Here is a 23,386-nt window from a genome sequence, read left to right as displayed (position 1 = left end):
TCTATATACCCTTTCTGAAAGAATGGGTGCTTCTATAGACCCTTTCTGAAAGAATGGGTGCTTCTATAGACCCTTTCTGAAAGAATGGGTGCTTCTATAGACCCTTTCTGAAAGAATGGGTGATTCTATAGACCCTTTCTGAAAGAATGGGTGATTCTATAGACCCTTTCTGAAAGAATGGGTGCTTCTATAGACCCTTTCTGAAAGAATGGGTGCTTCTATACACCCTTTCTGAAAGAATGGGGGCTTCTATAGAACCGTTCTGAAAGAATGGGGGGCTTCTATAGAACCGTTCTGAAAGAATGGGGGGCTTCTATAGAACCGTTCTGAAAGAATGAAAGAATGGCCCTATTATATAAAACCAATAAGTCCCTTAGAGAATAGCAGTATACCTTTTTCTTAGAAAAAAAGCTGTCGATCGGATTGCTCTACAGAAAATAATACAAGTTATTTATTCCAGTACATTATTTCTTTTTTAATCTAACCATGCAAAATTTGCATCCTTATCCTTGTTATTCATCATATCCTTATTCGATATTATGGGCAACTCCTTATTATTTGGCTTATAGTAACCACCTTCATCATTGATATTCGACTGGGTACTGATGTGAACCGTTTTCGATTTGCGACTAAAAACATTCCCCACACTACTTCGTCTCTTCTCCGGTGACTTATATTCGCTGCGTATGTTGAATTCATCATTATTATATTGGATCTTTGGAACCGAGGGCCCCATTTGATTTAAATAAGATTGCCATTGCTGTAGCTTATCATCGGCAGCCTTTAGTTGAGCTAATGATTTTTCATGACCCGGATTCAGACCAATCGGTTGAATGCCAGCAACTTCATTTAGATCAACCTTCAGTGGTGCCAATGCAGATATGGCTCGCGACAAACCAATTTGAGAATGTCGTATACGATGTTCCATTAGATCAGCACCCAATAGCTCTTCGTTTGGATCCATACGAATGGGTATAATTTTATTCACAATATAGAGTAGGAGGAATGTGGAGCATATACCCCAACAGGTTAGGCATAAAGCTGAGAGTGTTTGTATGCCCAGCAGATACCAACCGCCACCTTTGAACAGGCCTGATCTTCCTTTGGTCGTATCAAGAGGTATGGGATTGTCGGCAAACAGGCCCACGGCAATGACACCCTGAAATTATTTTAATTTTTGTAATATTTTTAATTTAAATTCCAGTATCACACATCCATCCTTACCCATATACCACAAACACCATGTACCGCACTAGCACCCACCGGATCATCTACACCCATGCGATCGAAGACAGGCATTGCCAAGACACACAGCAATGCACCAATTAGGCCAATAATTAAGGCTTCCCAGGCGCGATATAAGAAGCAGCCAGCCGTAATGGATACTAAAGAACCCAAGACACCATTTATTAGGTCCATTATATCCAACCTGCCATCATGACGCCAAAGGGAATATCTGAAGAAGGAAAAGTTCAAAATTATCTGAAAATTTTAAAGAAGTAAATCGCCAAATAGTCTACTTACATGGTACTTATAATGCCTCCCCCAAATGAGCCCATCATTGTCATTACCGCAGCCCTTGCCGCATATTGCCATTTAGCACCGCTAACACCATAAGTACTGCCGGAATTGAAGGCCAACCAACCCCACCATAAGACAAATAAACCCATGCAAGCATTAACGGGGTTACCCAACGGCAACGGGTCATAACCATCAGCATAACGTCCCAATCTTGGTCCCAACATAGCAGCCGAAGCAAAAGCAGCTGTACCACCTAGAATGAAATTGAAATAAGAATCGATTGGCATATGTTTCGACAATTTTCATGATATTTTTTACCTATTAAGTGTACCGGACCGCTTCCTGCTATATCCACAGCACCCAGATTGTTAAGAAATCCATGTTCACCCCATACCCAACCACTGGGTATGCAGTAGATTATGGTATTCAGCAATGAAAAGAGACAATAAGCCTTAAAGTTGCAGCTGGAGAATTAAAAAAAAATAATTTTTAAAGGACAATTAAAATGAGGTTAGGTTTAAGTGATCCGATCTTTATAAAGTGTTCACTACAACACAAATTCTCTCGTGCCGGATTGACCCGGAATCACACAATATCAATGTTGTGTACACGTGTTTGTATTTGTTTCGTTTTTCTGTGTTGGGAGAGCCTGCTCCAGATTCTTTTGGTCCGTGCCGGCACGGAGGAAAACCCAGGACCAATATATTTGTGCTCGGTTTGTCACATCCGCATATTCATCCATATACAATCTTCGCTTAGATGCAATAAATGTCAGGAGTGGGTGCATCTTAGGGGTTGCTCTGGACTTGTCCACGCGAGGGACTACGATAGGGACTATTTTGCTGCATGCTGCGCGAACACAGTGAGTCGTCGTCAGATTACGAAACTCCTTCGTCGTCAAATTACGGAACTCCCCTGCAGTCCTCTCAACAGCAACCGCTCCTACCAAAATTAGAGGAGAGTGTCACAGTTCGCTGGACATAACCATCGTGTCACCTGGTTTGACAAATGACGTTACGCCCGTCATTTCTCTTGGATCAGAGAGTTCACCAATCACCGAGACATTATCACTGCTGCAGCCGCTCGCCATGTTCCTGCTGGTCGAATACTCGAAGTAAGACCAAACTTCCCATCAGAGGCAACGGGATTAGCAAATAAGCGTGATGGGCTTCGTCGAGCCAACTCCAGTGACCCCAGAGTCAGGGAGCTGACACTGGAAGTTAACATAAGCGGAACAAATGGTCAAATCATCTGAAGAGTTGCAACATTGGTGCCGGTTAAGGTAACTTGTGTGCAAGGGTTAAGTCCCTCTCGAAGCCCGGAAGGAGGGCAGATAGTACCTCAGTCACGTTTGGCGACGTTACGTTGTCTGTCCGAAGACGTGCGAAAGTTATTTCAATCGACAGTTGTTGCGAATGTCATCAGGAACGCTAAATCATCCAAAGCGTTGGGCCCTGATGGAATCTTCATGGTAATGCTGAAACAGCTGGATGAGCCGGGAGTGGAGTATCTCACTAAAGTTCTCAACCTGTCGCTAGCCACCCTCATTGTTCTCGAAGTCTGGAAAATGGGAAGGGTGGTCCCGTTACTGAATCCAGTTAAGGATACCAGCAAGCGTGAATCGTACAGGCCGATTTCGCTTTTGTCACCTTTAGCAACGACTCTTGAGGCCTTAGTCCTCCCCAGCGTCAGAAATATTTATCGATCATCAACATGAATTCCGTAACCAGCACAGCACAACAACAACGCTGCACGCCATCTCCACATATATTTGTCGAGGACTCAAACAGGAAAGGCCGTATGATAGAACGGTGATGGTGGCGCTTGGCTTATCAAAAGCCTTTGATACTGTCAGGTACTCCACGCTGTTTGAGGACACTGAGCAGACAACCCTCCGGCTAAGTCTTGTTGTAGTAAATACTTGAAGTCAAACTTTGTATAATTGCCAATTGTACTGTGTTTGTAATGATTAATACTTTTATAGAACATAGTTGGCATAGATTTATAACTATCAAATATGAATATTGTATACACATTTTTTCTTTAGTCTTTCAATAAATATTCAATACATCAGGTTATAGGCCCAGAGAGCGCATTAAAAAAAATAAGAAAATAAAAATGTTTTATTCTGGTATTCCACCAATTGAAAGATTGAAGGTCCGAGAAAATTGGGAGCAATGGATGTTTGCTGTGAAGGCATAACTGGAAATGGAAGGGTTATGGAATTCTGTAGAATTAAAGGAAACAGATGCCTCAAAGAACGTAAATGCCCGTTCCAAGCTAATTCTGTTGGTGGATCCCATAATTTTTGTTCACATTCAAAAGGCTAAGAACGCAAAAGAAATTTGGAATAATTTGACAAAAGCTTTCGAAGATTCTGGACTTACAAGAAGAGTAAGTTTGTTGAGAACACTTATTACCACGAAGATGGAGGATTGTGTTTCAATGGAAGAATTTGTGAACATTATAATGTCGACAGCAGGAAAGCTGAGTAGTACCGGAATGAATGTTTCTGATGAATGGATTGGAACATTGATGTTGGCTGGACTTCCTGAATATTATCAACCTACGATAATGGGTATTGAGAGTTCGGGTGTACAAATTTCTGGTGACTATGTAAAGACAAAAAAAAAGAAGAGCCAAATTAAGAAGACCTACAAGAAAGTACAATGTTATGGATGCCGTGAGTATGGTCACATCAAGAAGAATTACCCTAATTCAAACAAATTTTGTGAATCAAGAAAAACATTGACAGCGTTTACTGCAAGAAATTCTACAGACGAATGGTATTTTGATTCAGGAGCAACATCCCATATGTGTAACAACAATATGTTGTTTAAAGATCTAAAAAAGCGTCCCCAATTTGCCAATAATTCTACAATGAAAGGAAACGAAGTCGGTAATGTCAACCTGGAAGTTTCAATAAATGGGAAGAATGACAATATCGTGTTAAGTGAAGTTTTGTATCTTCCTGACACACATACTAACCTCATATCAATCTCTAGTCTGGTGAAACATAGACACAATGTTATTTTGTTTGTTTTCACAGCATCCCAAGGGTCAAATTACAAGCAAGAACCTTGGAATTACCTTGTAATACATTTTTGGACCTTAACTCAATCAGAAATGTACAACATTATTATACAAATTCGAAGGCTTACGCATGTAATTTGCCCCTTGGAATGTTATGAAAACTATAAAATTTATGAGAAACCTCAGGAATTCGTATATTTAGCGAAGCTCAGAAGCATACAGTATCGGCCAAAACTAAAGCACCCCCTCAGTAATTTTTTTTGAAATGATAATTTTTTTATGAAAACTAAATTATAAATTTATATTTTATTTTTCTTTTTATTTATTTATATCTTTATAATTGGAAAATACAAAAATAAGGAATTCAGAATTTAATAAACAAAAGTTAAAATTCAAAAAATATTTTAGGTCGCAAATATAAGCGGACAAAACTAAAGCGCCCCCCAATTTGAGGTACAACAAAAATTATTGAAATCAATATTTCGTTGCGTATCCTCTATTCTGGATGACACAATCACATCTTTTAGGCATAAAGGATACTAAATTATTAATTACTGCAGGCGAAATAATTGATTTTCGGAAAATTTAGCTTAAATCCTCAAAATACTGAAAATCGGAAGGTACCGTTATATGGAGGCTATACCCAAACGTGGACCCATGTTCACGATTTTCGGTGGATATGTTTTGTGACCACTAAGAACCCTAAGTACCAAATTACAGCTAATTTAGTAGGAAAATGTGGCTTAAATATCCGAAATACCGAAGATCGGAAGGTACCGCTATAAGGGGGCTATACCAAAACATTAGCCGATATTGTGCATATTCATCCAAAAATGATGCTACAGCATCCACCATTCAAATACAATACGCTAACGTTTAAAAATTAGCAAAAGAAAGAATTGCAGAAGAACGATAGACGCCGGATTATTCAGTCGACGACCAGCAAAAAAAAAACTTTCATATCGACTAAAAATGAAGGAGCCAGACTGGCATTCGCCAAGACCCAGTTGAACTGTTTTCCGATGAATCTATGTTTAATTTAAAGTATTCAGATGGTAAAAGGCTTGGACCAAATGGGCAACCGTTAAATCCTAAATATTGCAAAGACGCTGTAAAACATGGAGGCGGAAGGTTTTTTGCTGGCCGTCGACTGAATAAGCAGGCGTCTACCGTTCTTTTGCAATTCGTTCTTTTGCTAATTTTTAAACCTAAGGTATTTAGTATTTGACCAGAGAATGCTGTAGCATCATTTTTGGATGAATATGAACAATATCGGCTAATGTTTTGGTATAGCCCCCTTATAGCGGTACCTTCCGATCTTCGGTATTTCGGATATTTAAGCCACATTTTCCTACTAAATTAGCTGTAATTTGGTACTTAGGGTTTTTAGTGGTCACAAAACGTATCAACCAAAAATCGTGGACCTGGGTCCACGTTTGGGAATAGCCTCCATATAATATAAAGATATAAATAAATAAAAAGAAAAATAAAATATAAATTTATAATTTAGTTTTCATAAAAAAATTATCATTTCAAAAAAAATTACTGAGGGGGTGCTTTAGTTTTGGCCGATACTGTATATTATCCACAACAAAAACTTCATAGCGCTCTTGGATCCCAAAATTATTAGTCCCACTGTATTTTCTGGGGTTTCATAAGCTAATAGACTGAAAAACTCAAAGAAATCTGCAAGGGCCCGCCTTAACGAGCTATACGCGAAGTCTGACATTAAATAACGGCAATTAATCCACAAATATGTTCCTATTTTGTCTAAAATATATCATAGACAACCAGAGACATTCGATAAAGCCATAAAATGTAAAATTTGTATTGCTTATTCCATAAATTTTACGGTAATCTTAATATTTCATTGGGTGTATGTACACTTTTTCCCTATTATATTTTTAATTTTTATAGAATTTACCGTTATTCGTATTATGGAATATATTTCTTTTGTACGTAATATTGTTTATTATGGATATGAGATAGAACTATGTACTTGGATTTTCATAAAAATGCTTCCTTACCCTTAAAACCCGTGATTTATAGGGTGTATGTAGACTTTTTTGGTTGACTGTATATACATGGATCAGTTTTTGATTGCTTCAGCCGAAATGATTTCAAAACATTATCAAACTTTTGATTCCAGCATCGACTTGCTTGCTTCAGACCATACAGTGATTTCTTGAGTTTGCATACTTTGCATTTGTCGTAGTTTATTCCTTTTGGAATATCCATATAGATGTCTTCATATAGTTCGCTCCGTAAAAACGCTGTTACAACATCCATCTGATCAATATCTAAGTCATATTTTACAGCTATTGCTAGTAACATTCTAATTGACGAATATCTAACAACAGGAGCGAAAGTTTCTTCATAATCGATCCCCTTTGTTTGCGAGAATCCCTTGCCACTAAACGAGCTTTGAACTTCTCAATCAAACCTTCCGAATTTCTTTTGATCTTAAAGCACCACTTACATGAAATTGCCTTTCTATCCTTTGGTAAATAACATACCGAATATGTTTCAATTTCCAGCAATGATACCAATTCTTCTTCCATGGCTTTTCGCCATAATTCAGCTTGAGGTCCAGACAAAGCTTCCTCCACTTTAGTTGGTTCACGAACATTTAGTTCTTCACTCGTACAAGCATAGCGTTTTGGTATACTTCGAACTCGATTTGATTTTCTTACTGCAGGATTTGTTGCCTCGATCTCGGGTATGATCCGATTATTTTCAACTGCAGCTACTTGATTTGTAGTCTCATCGGACGAACTGTTTATGAGCACCTCTTCATCAGTAAAAAATTCTTCTGTGTCCTGATCCGATTCAGCATTACTTGGTTGATTAGAACTTGTTGCAAAAGGTATAACAAATATATTTCTGCTAGAACATTCACTTGTTTCCAAAAATGTCCTTTCTTGAAATATAGCGTTCCTACTAACCGTTATGTTTTTCGTATTTGGATCCATAAACCTGTAAGCTTTGGAGTTATCGCAATAACCCACAAATACCATTTCTCTCCCCTTTGCATCAAGTTTTCTCCTCTTTTCTTTAGGAATATGCACAACAGCCATACATCCAAAAACTTTTAAATGCTTAACCGTCGGTTTTCGTCCTGACCATGCCTTTTCTGGAGTCTTGTTTACATCTGCAAGACCTTTACATGGCAATCGGTTAACCAAGTATATTGCTGTATTCACCGCTTCTGCCCAATATTTTTTATTTAACCCAGCTTGGATAATCAAACATCTTGCCTTTTCAATTAGCGTTCTGTTCATCCTTTCGGCTAGGCCATTCTGCTGCGGCGTGTAAGGAGCTGACGTCTGATGAATAATACCACTAGAATCTAGAATTTTCTTCATTTTTCCATTGCAAAATTCGGTTCCATTATCAGTACGAAGAATCTTAATCTTGCGTCCTGTCTGATTCTCCACCATTCGTTTAAACTCTTCAAATATTCCGTAAACTTGATCCTTTGATTTTAAAAAATATCCAAAAACTTTTCTGCTGTAATCATCGACGAAAATCAACAAATAAACTGCACCACCAAATGAGCTCTCTTCCATCGGTCCACATAGATCCGAATGAATTATTTGTAATACACCTTTTGCTCTATGACCAATTTCTTTGAATGGAAGACGTGAAATTCTACCCTTTAGACAAACTGAACAATCACTATCTTTCTTATTTATTCCTGAAATTCCATGAACAATGTCCTTAACCTTTCTTAATTTCTCCAGAAAAGGGTGACCAAAACGTAAGTGCCATATGTCACAATCGAAATTCTGTACAACATAACTTTTCATTGTAGATTTATTTAATTTGAACATACCATCATTCAAGGAAACTGTAGCAATAACTTCTTTTCGGTTATTTATAACTTGGCATCCGTTTTTATCGAAAATAACATTGTGTCTATGTTTCACCACACTAGAGATTGATATGAGGTTAGTTGTTTACATATTGTTGTTTAAAGATCTAAAAAAGCGTCCCCAATTTGCCAATAATTCTACAATGAAAGGAAACGAAGTCGGTAATGTCAACCTGGAAGTTTCAATAAATGGCATGGTAGAACAAGAAAAGGTAGCAGCAATACCCAGCTGACTGAACTGGGTTGTAGTGTTAGTGTCAAATTCCATTCGACATTTTATGTATTTATTTCTATGTTCGATGTATATTAGGGATATATTTTTGAAGAACAAATTTATTCATCAGAAAAAAAAAACTATTTCCCATAAAGACGGCTTCATATCATTGACATGTAACCTCCTCCAGGTCCGAACGACATGCCGCACACTAAAACACCGCTTATAGAGGCGGTACAATATTTGTTAATATGTGTGGTATTTTGTTAAACTTGAAAAGAATAAAGCCCTAATAAACATGTGTTTTTTTGTTTTCAAAAGCAAATGATTGAAACATCTTCTCTTTTTTCAATGAATTACCAGCGACCGAAACATTTTTGCAAGTATTCTACTTTCTGCGAGAAATTATGCATTTAGTGGAATGATATGGAAACATTCAAATTGAAAATCTAACGAGTTTTCATTCATGTTTTCCAAAATATTCAATCAAATGTGAAAAATTATTAGTTTTTTAAATTCCAATAATTTATAGACATTTCCTTGTTTTGTTTACATTTACGTTGACACTAAGGTTTACAAACAAAAACAAATTCCTTTGTGGTTGTTGTTCGAGTTGTATTTGTTGTAGTATTAACTTTACCTTGTATTTGTTCTACCATGAATAAATGGGAAGAATTACAATATCGTGTTAAGTGAAGTTTTGTATCTTCCTGACATACATACTAACCTCATATCAATCTCTAGTGTGGTGAAACATAGACACAATGTTATTTTCGATAAAAACGGATGCCAAGTTATAAATAACCGAAAAGAAGTTATTGCTACAGTTTCCTTGAATGATGGTATGTTCAAATTAAATAAATCTACAATGAAAAGTTATGTTGTACAGAATTTCGATTGTGACATATGGCACTTACGTTTTGGTCACCCTTTTCTGGAGAAATTAAGAAAGGTTAAGGACATTGTTCATGGAATTTCAGGAATAAATAAGAAAGATAGTGATTGTTCAGTTTGTCTAAAGGGTAGAATTTCACGTCTTCCATTCAAAGAAATTGGTCATAGAGCAAAAGGTGTATTACAAATAATTCATTCGGATCTATGTGGACCGATGGAAGAGAGCTCATTTGGTGGTGCAGTTTATTTGTTGATTTTCGTCGATGATTACAGCAGAAAAGTTTTTGGATATTTTTTAAAATCAAAGGATCAAGTTTACGGAATATTTGAAGAGTTTAAACGAATGGTGGAGAATCAGACAGGACGCAAGATTAAGATTCTTCGTACTGATAATGGAACCGAATTTTGCAATGGAAAAATGAAGAAAATTCTAGATTCTAGTGGTATTATTCATCAGACGTCAGCTCCTTACACGCCGCAGCAGAATGGCCTAGCCGAAAGGATGAACAGAACGCTAATTGAAAAGGCAAGATGTTTGATTATCCAAGCTGGGTTAAATAAAAAATATTGGGCAGAAGCGGTGAATACAGCAATATACTTGGTTAACCGATTGCCATGTAAAGGTCTTGCAGATGTAAACAAGACTCCAGAAAAGGCATGGTCAGGACGAAAACCGACGGTTAAGCATTTAAAAGTTTTCGGATGTATGGCTGTTGTGCATATTCCTAAAGAAAAGAGGAGAAAACTTGATGCAAAGGGGAGAGAAATGGTATTTGTAGGTTATTGCGATAACTCCAAAGCTTACAGGTTTATGGATCCAAATACTAAAAACATAACGGTTAGTAGGAACGCTATATTTCAAGAAAGGACATTTTTGGAAACAGGTGAATGTTCTAGCAGAAATATATTTGTTATACCTTTTGCAACAAGTCCTAATCAACCAAGTAATGCTGAATCGGATCAGGACACAGAAGAATTTTTTACTGATGAAGAGGTGCTCATAAACAGTTCGTCCGATGAGACTACAAATCAAGTAGCTGCAGTTGAAAATAATCGCATCATACCCGAGATCGAGGCAACAAATCCTGCAGTAAGAAAATCAAATCGAGTTCGAAGTATACCAAAACGCTATGCTTGTACGAGTGAAGAACTAAATGTTCGTGAACCAACTAAAGTGGAGGAAGCTTTGTCTGGACCTCAAGCTGAATTATGGCAAAAAGCCATGGAAGAAGAATTGGTATCATTGCTGGAAATTGAAACATGGTCGGTATGTGATTTACCAAAGGATAGAAGGCAATTTCATGTAAGTGGTGCTTTAAGATCAAAAGAAATTCGGAAGGTTTGATTGAGAAGTTCAAAGCTCGTTTAGTGGCAAGGGGATTCTCGCAAACAAAGGGGATCGATTATGAAGAAACTTTCGCTCCTGTTGTTAGATATTCGTCAATTAGAATGTTACTAGCAATAGCTGTAAAATATGACTTAGATATTGATCAGATGGATGTTGTAACAGCGTTTTTACGGAGCGAACTATATGAAGACATCTATATGGATATTCCAAAAGGAATAAACTACGACAAATGCAAAGTATGCAAACTCAAGAAATCACTGTATGGTCTGAAGCAAGCAAGTCGATGCTGGAATCAAAAGTTTGATAATGTTTTGAAATCATTTGGGCTGAAGCAATCAAAAACTGATCCATGTATATACAGTCAACCAAAAAAGTCTACATACACCCAATAAATCACGGGTTTTAAGGGTAAGGAAGCATTTTTATGAAAATCCAAGTACATAGTTCTATCTCATATCCCTAATAAACAATATTACGTACAAAAGAAATATATTCCATAATACGAATAACGGTAAATTCTATAAAAATTAAAAATATAATAGGGAAAAAGTGTACATACACCCAATGGGGTTTCATAAACTAATAGACTGAAAAACTCAAAGAAATCTGCAAGGGCCCCCCTTAACGAGCTATACGCGAAGTCTGACATTAAATAACGGCAATTAATCCACAAATATGTTCCTATTTTGTCTAAAATATATCATAGACAACCAGAGACATTCGATAAAGCAATAAAATGTAAAATTTGTGTTACTGATTCCATAAATTTTACGGTAATATTAATATTTCTTTGGGTGTATGTACACTTTTTTCCTATTAATTTTTTTAATTTTTATAGAATTTACCGTTATTCGTATTATGGAATATATTTTTGTTGTATGTAATATTGTTTATTAGGGATATGAAATAGAACTATGTACTTGGATTTTCATTAAAATGCTTCCTTACCCTTAAAACTCGAGATTTATAGGGTGTATGTAGACTTTTTTGGTTGACTGTATGTATTATTATGTAGAAGGGGAAATAAGGATATACATATCGATATATGTGGATGACATTTTAATATTAGCCAACAATGCCGAGATGAAACACAATATTAAACAGTTTTTAATGTCACATTTTAAAATGAAGGACTTGGGACCTGCAGGTTATATTCTTGGTATGAAGATTTCTCGCGATAGAGAAAATGGTAAATTATAGCTTGATCAAAAACTTTACCTAGCGGATGTACTTGCATGATTTAATATGAGTGATTGCAAAGGAGTGTGCTCTCCCATGGACCACAATCAAAGATTATCCATGGTACAATAATTCATAGGTAGGCCAGGTATGAGAATCGCCAAAAAATACAACCCTGTCGCTATGGCTTAAAACGTCAAAATTGTTTTGATGAATGATAACGGATGAGTAAACAAAGAAGAAGAAGAACGAAATGTTCAAATAAAAACAAAACAGAGTTGAATTTTTTGATCAATAATAAATATCAACTCTGCATGTCAACACGGTTTTGACAGAATAAGCCATAACAAAAAAAAAAAATTGTAATCAGCTGTTAGCTGTGGCCTACCTAAGAATTATTGTACGGATTATCAAAAGAGCAATGCCCTAATAGCACGGTTACACTACAGCTTTTTGCCGGGTTAACCCACTTCATGAGGATTTATTGCTTAATCTGGTCAAATCTGACCAGATTTGCCATACAAAAATTAAATCCTCTCACGGCTGGGTTTATTTTAAATCCGGCACAAATCCACCAAAAATGCAGTGTTGTATTCGGTATTTGTGCAAAAAATCCAACTCTACTCAAAAAGTACCAAAAGTTGCAACTGTTTTTGCAACAGAGTTTGTCGTGTTTTACACATTTACGATTGGTCGCATGAGATGTTATGGAGTTAATAAATCTAAAGTTATTAGAAAATCATAAAATTATTTATTTTTTACATTATACAATTTTTTAACAAAAAGTACGCTTGATACCAAATTACAAAAAAATGTATCCCTGCGTGTAAAATAATCGAATATGACCAAAGAGGGAAGATATCTCATACGAGAAATCGTTAAAGTGTAAAACACGACTTTATTAGTTAATTTGTATGTATACGTAAACAAACAACAGCTGACAGTTTATATCCTCGAAAAGCTAAGTGTAACCAGCAAAGATTAACCCACTGGATCTATTAAACCCAGTGGGTTAACCTTCAATAGTGTAACCGGGGTATAAGACAGAAAACGAAATAATGGAAATGAAAGCAGTACCTTATCAAGAAGCAGTAGGAAGTCTGTTATTTGCAGCACAATTTACTCGGCCAGATATTGCACATGCAGTGGGGGTTTTGTTTAAGTACAATCAAAACCCCGGCAAGCCACACTGGTCTGCAGTGAAACGATTGTTAAGGTATATTAAACAAACAATTGATTTCAAACTGGAATATACTGCAGATGATAAAGGAAAATCGTTGGTTTTGCTGGCGCTGACTGGGCAAATGATATTGACTTTAGGAGATCAAACACAGGATATGTATTTTTGTTTCAAGGATCGGCTATATCTTGGAATTCCAAAAGGCAACAAACGGTGGCACTGTCGACGACGGAGGCGGAATATATGGCAATGTCCTCAGCATGTCAAGAGCTTATTTGGTTGAAGTCGTTGTATTTGGAAATTAGTGGATGTCAAGATGAATCTTGGATTATATATTCTGACAACAAAAGTTCCATAAATCTTGCACATAACAACATGTATCACGCACGGTCGAAGCACATCGATATTCGACATCATTTTGTTCGAGATATGATTCAAAGAAAATCAATAACGATCCAGTATATTTCAACAAAAAACATGGCGGCGGACATCTTTACAAAAGCCTTACCCAAACAAAAGATGCAAGGATTATGTCAAAGTCTGGGTTTAAATAACTTCAAGTCTAGTGGGGGTGTTGTAGTAAATACTTGAAGTCAAATGTACTTTGTATAATTGCCAATTGTACTGTGTTTGTAATGATTAATACTTTTATAGAACATAGTTGGCTTAGATTTATAACTATCAAATATGAATATTGTATACACATTTTTTCTTTAGTCTTTCAATAAATATTCAATACATCAAGTCTGAAACGGTGGATAATCAATTATATGTATGGACGCCAGTCGTACGTGGAATTCAGGAACACGAAGTGCAAACCCCGTAGAGTGAAATAGGGAGTTCCCAAAGTGGGGTGATACCTCCGGAACTGTTTAACCTCTACCTTTCCTGTATTCTGCCCCCCCAGACGGTATTGAGATCGTAACGTATCCGGATGATTGTACGATCCTGGCGTCAGGTACCTACCCTCATAACATCTGTGAGAGACTGAACTCCTATTTAGCCGATCTTACCACCTTTTTCCACGCGAGGAATATGCAGATATCTCACTAAATCTACGGCCACTCTGTTCACCACATGGACGGAGCAGTATAGATGAGATTTGAATGTCCTAGTCGATGGTAGCAGAATTCCGCCCACAAACTGCCCAAAATTCTAGGGGTCACATTCGACACACCGTTCACGTTGTCCGCGCATGCTGCAGCAATCTGCGACAAACTGAAATGCAGAAACAAGGCCCTCAAGTCCATAGCCGGCAGCACTTGGGGTGCACATATAACGCGATAGGTCGGTCTGTGGTAAGCTATGCGGCGCCAGTTTGGTCCCCGAATTTAGTTGATACACATTGGAAAGAGATTCAAACTTGTCAGAATGCCCTGAGAACAACAAAAGGGTGCCTCCTCAAATCTTCAGTGGACCATCTACATGAGGAAGCAAAAATTCTTCCAGTACATCAACACAATGATATGCTTTTGTTGCAGTACTTGCTCGGGTATTATCATGTGAGCCATCCCAATCAGCATCTGCTGGCTAGGCCCGACACACCCAGGCATATTAGGAAGGATATTCATGCTCCAGAGGGGGAGGTCCAGGCATATCAGACAGGTCTGAATTGCATTCACACGGACGCAGTTGCTTAAGCCATTAGAAAATACAGTGTGAATAAAGTTATCGGAGTACATCCTCCATCTATCGCAGCTGAGGAGGGTCAGCCGCCACGACAAACTAGAGTAGTTTTGGCTCAACTAAGCTCAGGATATTGCAGTCGCTTGAATTCCTATTGGGCAAGTATCGATAGCACCGTGCAAAACATCTGCCCAGTAGGCGGCATGGGCCCGCACGACACAGATGAACCTACCCCCGAAACGAAGGAGATTCGAAAAGGATATACATAAATAGACGAAGGAGTCTGCTTCTAAGCCCGACTAAAGAACGACTGTAAGAAAGTCCAAAGGCTGCAAGGGACCAATGGCAAACATGTGAACGAAAAAACAACAAGAAATCTATGATTTGCATTCATAATTTAACAACTGTTTTGGCAATACATGAACTCAACTGTCCTGTCATGTGTAAACGCAGGGCCTTGGGGAACTTTGGGAAATGGGCTAACCTTACTGCACAAAAGTGTTACATTTTTTACCCAAAGAAATGTGTCTGGTAGCCTGTGGTAGAAGAGAACGCCATTGTTCTTCTCTCTCTCTCCTAAAAATTGCTTCCAGTTTTACCATTTTTTGGGGTTAAGGAACGCTTTGGTGGCTAAAAATGGTAGGAAATGGTAACCTCAGGAAAGTAACGGAATACAACTACTATCGCTCTGAAAATCTGTGTCACTTAAGGTGAGAACGCAATGAGAAATTCATGCTTATCCAAACCTCAATTTGTGTAAAAAATAAAGAAATGCAGGATCGCATTTGAATTAGGTAGTACTTGGCCTTTATTCATTTACATAGAATTGAGCGTGAAGCAAGCAAAGCAGGGTGACGTAGGGGATGGAAGATACAAAGGAACGGTCCTGACCGGCTTTAACATGGCAAAGCCCAGGATTTATCTTGGTCCCTCTTTCATCTCAAGTGGACACTGACCTCCCCGTGGTGTCACCTGAGGGTAGCTGCTTTTAACATCCGTTAAAGATAGTGAGCTAACATGTGCCGCGCGTTCAACCATAAGAATGTTAAAAACTTGGGTTGGGCAACGGGTTAGTAACCCTCCCCTAGAAAAAAAGCCTACTATGAAATAACGAAAGATAAGAAAAACAAACCCCTCTAAAGTTGACGAAACCCGCAAACGTTTTAAGGACCATGATCTGCGAATCTACACATGGAATGTTCGCACTCTTTATAGAGAAGGTGCAGTTTACGCATTGGTAGTAGTACAAGGCCGACATTACTGCCATACAGGAAATGCGATGGAATGGGAAAGGCGTCACAACAACACCTAAAGGTGACGCACTGTATTATAGCTGCCATGACACAAAGCATGAGTTTGGTTGCGCTTTTGTAGTTGGTCGGAGGTTAAAATATCTGGTCTCCAGCTTCACCCCAGTGAATGAAAGACTCGCTGCAATTCGATTAAAAGAAAAAAATCTTCAATATCAGCTTTATTTGCGCTCATGCTCCCACTGAAGACAAGGACGAACAGACCAAAGATATATTTTACGAGCGCTTAGAAGAAACTTATGACCGTCGCCCTGCCATGACATTAAAATTATACTAGGCGATTTTAATGCCAAAATTGGAAAGGAGAATATCTTTGGCCCAACTGGGAAATTCGGGAAATTCAGTCTCCACAGTGAAACATCTGACAATGGTATGAGGCTGATAGACTTTGCAGCTGCAAAAAACATGGTAGTTAGCAGTACCAGATTTAAGCATCTCGATATTCATAAGGACACCTGGCTGTCGCCAGATCAAAGAACAAGAAATCAAATTGATCACGTTGTGATAGATGGAAGACATGCATCAAGCGTGTTGGATATACGATCGTTCCGAGGTGCAAACTGGCCCAACTGCTTAATCAAAGCACTCCTCGTCCCGATAACATGCAAACAGCCGCAAACTCAGTACTTGGATACCAGAGACCTCCACCAAGGAATATATGGTATGACCAGGAGTGTCGTGCTGCTACCGAAGAGGCATATAGGGCTATTTTATAACAATGTCGTGCTTTGATATTGTTAAAGTTACGAAGTTTTTCGGCAATTCACACACACACGACCCGAACGCAACAAAAGAGAACACACATGTTTTGATTTGTTTTTGTTTTGCAGCATGCGTGCATACAACATTACTAACACACTGTCAAAAGTTGCAAATATTGAGAATTTTGTGTGCCCTCTTCTTGGTCGGCTGTGCTTTATAACAGCCATGAACAAACCAATACTCTAGCGTCGATTCATGGCACAAATACTACAGTCACACATACATATTATTTTGTGCATCATTGCTTTACAATCAGTAGCAACGCGTAGCGCACGAGAGAGGGAGCGGGAGAGAAGGAGAGAGGAGAAACGTCTTTTCCGCACGGAAAAGAGAGATATGGAAGTGTGAACAAATCGAGATGCACAGGAGACAGAATGAAGTCCGAAAATTCTACCAAAGAGTGAAACATCAAACTGATGGCTTTGGAACTGGCGCATCCTCCTGTAGAGACCAGCAAGGTAATCTGGTAACTGATACAGATAGTGTGCTAAGGATATGGAAGAGCATTTTTCCAAACTGTTGGTATCCAATAGTAGCGAAGTCGACGAAGATACCACAGATCCAATCCCAAAAGATGGTATTGAATGTATATCACCCGGCCATGATAAGGTAAAGACAGCAATAAACCGACTGAAGAATAATAAGGCAGCAGGAGCTGATGGCCTACCAGCCGAGCTGTTTAAAACCGGAGGCGACACGCTAATAAGGTGTATGCATCAGCTAGTTAGCTCCATCTGGCAGGAAGAACGCATACCCGACGATTGGAACCTGAGCATCCTGTGTCCCGTCCATAAGAAAGGAGATAAGACGGTATGCTCCAACTATAGGGGCATAAGTATTCTCATTATCGCCTACAAGATAGTGTCAGAGATATTGTGCGAACGACTAAAGTCCATGGTCAACGAAATAATTGGACCATATCATATCGACACCTACCACCTTTTTGTCGATTATAAAGCAGCCTTCGACAGCCCGCTACGTTCAAAGGTATTCCAAGCAATGTCTGAATTTGGTATCCCCGCAAAGCTCATTCGGATTTGTAAAATAACTCTGACAGAAGATCTTCAGTTAAAATATGAAAGAACCTCTCAGGCAAGGAGACAGCCTTTCGTGTGATCTTTTCAGCATCCTGCTAGAAAAGGTTATACGAGAGGCAAACGTCAAAAGAAATGGCACAATCTACACCAATAGCCACATGTTACTTGCTTATGCTGATTATATCGACATCATGGGACGATCAGTAAAAGAAGTAACCGATTTATGAAGGTCGAAGGAGAATCTGCTAAAGTGGGTCTGGCGGTAAACGGCGAGAAGACCAAGCTGACGCGCAATGCGTCCATTGAGATCGGACCAACTGTTAAAGTTGGTTCCTATAATGTTGAGGTAGTAAAAGACTTCGTATACCACGGCACCGCCGTAAACACAACAAACGACATCAGTTGTGATATAAAAACAAGAATTGTATTGGCCAACAGATGCTACTTTGGTTTAAATAAGCAGTTTAAAAACAAAGCCACAACTCGTCAAACAAAAATAACGCTTTACAAAACACTGATACTACCCGTGCTGATGTATGGTTCCGAAGCGTGGGTGCTTGTGCAAGCAGATAAGGCAGTTCTTGGCGTGTTTGAGAAAAAATTCTTCGAAAGATCTACGGACCAATCTGCGTTGACCGCGAATATCGACGTCGTATGAACCACGAGCTGTATCTGCTATACAACGACATCAATATTGTTAAACGTATCGAGATGCAGCGATTGCGTTGGCTAGGCCATATAATAAGAATGAGCGATGATAAATCCGCTAAAAAGGCGTATAAATTCGAGCCGCATGGCGGTGCACGCAGAATTGGCAGGCCAAAGAATAGATGGCGCAAAAAAGCGGATGAAGAGATGACTAGGCGCGGTATTCCAAAAATCGAAGCACTAAACAGAGAGAATTTGAGATCTTTTCTTAGTTCGGTCTATGGAACAAATGTTCCGTTATGGGCCAGCTAACTAGAAGCAAGCAACAAAAGTCATTCTTTCTCGCCAAACGCAATTTTGAGGTTAATTGTAACTTTGCTCCTTTACTTTTTTAATAGTAAAGGTCTGTGTACATAAGCAGCCTTGCCTGATTGTCTTGCTTTCCTGCTTCATTTCTGACATAACAAAAATAAAAGAATAAAGAAGGCCGAGAAAATTTCGAACATGGTTGCCCTTTTCTTTTTAATTCTTTTATCAGAAGCAAGCAGGCGAGGCAGCTTATGCATAGACAAATAAATTTATAGACGAAGAAATACTCAATGTTGCCGCTGTCAAGTTACTCAAATCCGAAAACTCAAAAAAGTTCGAAGACGATTTTTGCGGAAAATGGCAATCAGGTATGTGATGAATTCCGAATCGATTTGGGATAAAAAAGATTTGCCCAAAACGAGTGAATCGTATTTAGATGTGACGGAAACCGCATCGAATTTCAATTCCACGTTGTTTCAATTTCGTTAAATTCCCCCAAACAAAAAACAGACTAGTGACCGCAAATCCTCAGATGAAAGCGGCATACAATTTTTTTGTTGTGGCGAAAGCAAAAACCGAAATAAATTGACTGAAAAATAAGATAAATGTGTGTTCTTATTTAAATGGGCCTATATGGAAGCTTAGTGAGGGAATTCTTGTGCTATTACATGATGAGATCTACAAACAGTGCATAACAACATATTAAGCGGGTGCATTCACCAATTTGGAGAAAACACAGATGTTAAAAGTACATTTTTTGTTCTATGCTTTTTTTTATCAAAATATCAAAAATTTTCTCAACAAAATATGGCAAAAGTAGGGAAAATAAATCGAAATTTATCTAATCTCTAAACAAGCTTACATTTCAATCCTTTTCTCCTAAAAATCTCAAAATTCATTACATCGTTTATAAATCGACCACAAAAATATGACCGTTTTCAAAACGAGAAAAACAAACGATTATCGGATTGCATCACATCCTTTTTTGATCAAATTTCCATAGAACACAATGGAATATGAAACCGATATCGAAAACAATTCGAGATCGAAAAATTTACATGCATCACACCTACAATCGTTTTCGACTCGTTTTGAAATCGAAATCGATTTTCATCACATACCTGAATATGTTCATGAATATTTTTATCTGAGGATATAGTTCCCATCAAAAACTAACCCCATGTAGCCTTTTGCCAGAACAAAATATTTATTAACTTGTATTTTTTGGCATTTTATTTTGAGTTTCTTTTTCACAACACTCAATTCGAACATACTCGGTGAGAGCATTCCTACGTCTATGTTTTCATTTGTCTATGGCTTATGTACCTAGGCCTTAAAAGTAGCAAAAGAGAGATCCGTCAAAATTGTTCTCACGTAACAAGGTTTGCACACAAGTAAAGGAACGACAAAATAGTAGATCTGGTAACAGTGTCAAAAAACCAACATGGCTGCTTAAAAACAACAACGAACAAAATAAATTTCACTATTTTTTATTTCACTGGTTTAAATTTTTATTATTTATTTTATTGCTTTTTATTTTCTTTTGCAGTTTGACAGATTTTCTACTTTTTCTTAAAAGAGAAAGCCATTTTGGCATGCTCTCTCTCTTAAATTTTGCTTCAAGTTTTACTACTTTTTGGGGTTAAGGAACGCTTTCCGATTTAAAAATGGTTAAACTTTAAGAAACTTTAACGTAAAGGAACAAAGCTATACATTCATATTTTTTTTTTTTTTAATTTGGGTCCCACTTGAATTGACGCAAATGTTGTTGCGAATTTCATACCAAAATATAGCTCACTTCAATTAATATTCACTGTTATCACATTTTATGTTTAACATAGTTTCCAAAACCACATATTTGAGGTTAGGTATGAATTAAAATATATTTGATTATTTTGAGAATATTAAATACGGTATTTAAAATACCACACAGATAACTCATGATATGAGGTTAAAATGAGGTTAACAAAAATGAATAAATCATTCGCCTCGACACACAAACTTACCGCTCAGCCATTGCACCACTTACAATTGTTGTTGCAGTGGTGGCAAATGATAATTGAAACAGGAAAGCGGCAAATATTTGTCCCATCAAAGGATCATCAACTGGTGGATCCAAGAGGAAATCTCCAATCGCAATAAAAGGATTCGATAAGGCACCACGGCCATAGCTCATGCCATAACCGAACAGCCAATATGTAAATCCACCCAAAACAATATCAATGACATTTTTCATCATAATATTGACCTCGTTTTTAATGGAAACACAACCCGATTCCAGCATGCCAAAACCTTGAGAATAAAAAAAATTAATTAGTAACTTTCCCCAGGACAGAATCTCTTAAATCGCTCACATACCAGTTTGCATGGTAAATATAATAAACGATGAAGTCAACACCCAATTGGTATCCTCGGTACTAAGGTCATAGAGACCTGGTATGACATAGCTGCTATTACGTATGATACCCTTGAGGGCTGTTTGTTGTGATGCGGTAACATTTGTCACCTTCGACGACATATTTTCCCGTCTAAAATACGGAACTATTCGAGCGATGATCTTTTTTATAATGAGAAATTTCAACTTTATTGCATGAAGAGTGTATTTGAAATGTGCGGGATTAAGAATCTCAGGTATGGAAATTCACCGCAAATCACAGAAAAATAAGTCTGCAATATACTCGTAAATAATGCATGCACAAATTGTTAACGCCGTTGTTGTTGTTATTGTTGCCGGTCAGTTTATTTTTCTAAATTAATTTGAAATTAACTGCCCATTCTAGACAATTATACGGATAGGTTAAATGGAACAAATTATTCGGAGTTAAGTACAAGGAAACACGCTATTGTGTAGGAGTTTAAAAACTCGAAGAAAAATTACAATGAAATGTCAACAAATATCTACCAATAAGGTGAAAATGTTATCCACGTTATCCATAGAAGGGGACATATGAATTATCCGTATCCCTCGCCAGGGGTAACAATATTGACGCGATGCGAGGCCTAAGACCACAATCCCCCCCGCCCAGTCCTCTGGAAGCTCGGGCTGAGGAGATTGTGGTTACCCACGTAGTGATCTCCTACGTAACAGAGATCCCCTAACGCCGGGGTGTCAGGCGAACTCGTGCCCATCGGTGTTCTAGGTTTGCAGTTAGGGTACCAACTGTAATAGAACGGAGCCTCATTGAAAACCTGGGCGTCTCAATGAAGTATAGACTTAGTTGTCAAGTCCTTACCATGGTACAGGAGGGCTATGTCATGGTTGACCTCCATTCCCCCATTAAATCGATTATGTATGGATCCGAAATTTTTAAAAACAAAAAAAACCCAAACCCCAATGATGACAACAAATCCGCAACGCCCATGGACTATGATACTACCACAACTATATCTGACCCGACTCAACCTACGGTTGACAAGAAAGTAATTTCGGGAGGGGACGGACCAGACCTACCAATTATAGGCTTCATTGAGGACAGCCTTGCAGTTGCAGATAAACTGTCCTCGGACTCAGTGGAAACTACAAAGCCTGCGGACACGGGACCACCACTAACTCGGGGTACCGATATATCGGCCGAAGCCGATAAGCCAACTCTAAAGAGACAAACTGCCACAGAGGAGGAAACCACGACCAAAGTTTTGGACGACAAAGTTCCCACCACCTCAAGCAAAGCAGTAAGTCGACTGACGAAGGACAGGGGGACGTATCGAAGGTCCATGCACTACCTTAGGAAGTGCATCGGCAGGGAAGCTTCGACTATCTCGGTGAGGGATTGCAAATTGATCAGGATCAATCTCAAGGTGGTGGGCAAATTCGAGGAGAAGTGCCCTCACCTACCCAAGAGAAATCCTGAGATCGATAGGCTGTCCCTCATCCATATGGTCGACAAGATCTTGCTGTCGTCAACGCCATCATCTACTACCACTACCTGCAAAGGTCAAACTAAGAGAGATGGTGACTTGACTCAGCCTCCCGAGAAACCTTCACCGCCGGAAAAGAAGCCCCAGAACCCAGAGGAGATGATGACTGGGAGACCTGGCCCGGCAACGGGCTCCGCACCTGGGGGCGTGGAACCTCCCAATCCGTCCTCATCGCAAAATCCGGTGAAGAGGGTTAGATCCACGGAGGAACCACACCCTAGGGCCAAGAGACCCATCCCGAGACTGGACTCCAAGCCATCCACCTCCTCTGCTCGTTACCAAAGGAACGAGAGTGAGAAGTCCACCGCTACTAAGGCAGCCTCCCAGGCCAACTTAAGTCACAAGGTGACCCCTCGCTCTCCTCCCAAGAGTAGCGGGACAGGTAAGAGGAAGACGGACAGACCTTTAGTGCCGGATAAACTGCGCATAGCGGTCATCGATAAATCTGATCCTGACGGTCGGATCAGAGAAAAACACTGGCAGCTGATTGAGAATAGAGATAGTGTTCGCAGGCGAAGGGGAACCTCCCAAAG

General features: G+C 38.6%; 1 protein-coding gene across 1 annotated transcript; it reads right to left on the bottom strand.

Annotated features, from left to right (window-relative positions):
- Positions 1-423: 423 nt before the first annotated feature.
- Positions 424-21,658, bottom strand: Amt (Ammonium transporter). Its single transcript, XM_073982782.1, has 6 exons — positions 21,294-21,658; positions 20,942-21,227; positions 1,840-1,985; positions 1,525-1,774; positions 1,225-1,456; positions 424-1,159 (listed from the first exon to the last, which is right to left on the bottom strand). The coding sequence occupies exons 1-6, from the start codon at positions 21,451-21,453 to the stop codon at positions 476-478; spliced, it is 1,758 nt and encodes a 585-aa protein (XP_073838883.1). The 5' UTR covers positions 21,454-21,658; the 3' UTR covers positions 424-475.
- Between the last annotated feature and the right edge of the window lie 1,728 nt (positions 21,659-23,386).

This window comes from Musca autumnalis, unplaced genomic scaffold, assembly GCF_047663935.1.
Source record: "Musca autumnalis isolate F117 unplaced genomic scaffold, ASM4766393v1 scaffold_1, whole genome shotgun sequence".
Taxonomy (NCBI): domain Eukaryota; kingdom Metazoa; phylum Arthropoda; class Insecta; order Diptera; family Muscidae; genus Musca; species Musca autumnalis.
The sequence above is the reverse complement of the archived record's forward strand: the minus strand, read 5'-3'. Positions and strand labels throughout refer to the sequence as shown.

Coding starts and splice junctions, on each gene's coding strand:
- Amt (XM_073982782.1), bottom strand. CDS start 21,453: ATGTCGTCGAAGGTGACAAATGTTACCGCATCACAACAAACAGCCCTC. Junction 1,986..20,941: donor AGTGGTGCAATGGCTGAGCG/GTAAGTTTGTGT, acceptor TTAATTCTCCAG/CTGCAACTTTAAGGCTTATT. Junction 1,160..1,224: donor ATGGTGTTTGTGGTATATGG/GTAAGGATGGAT, acceptor AAATAATTTCAG/GGTGTCATTGCCGTGGGCCT.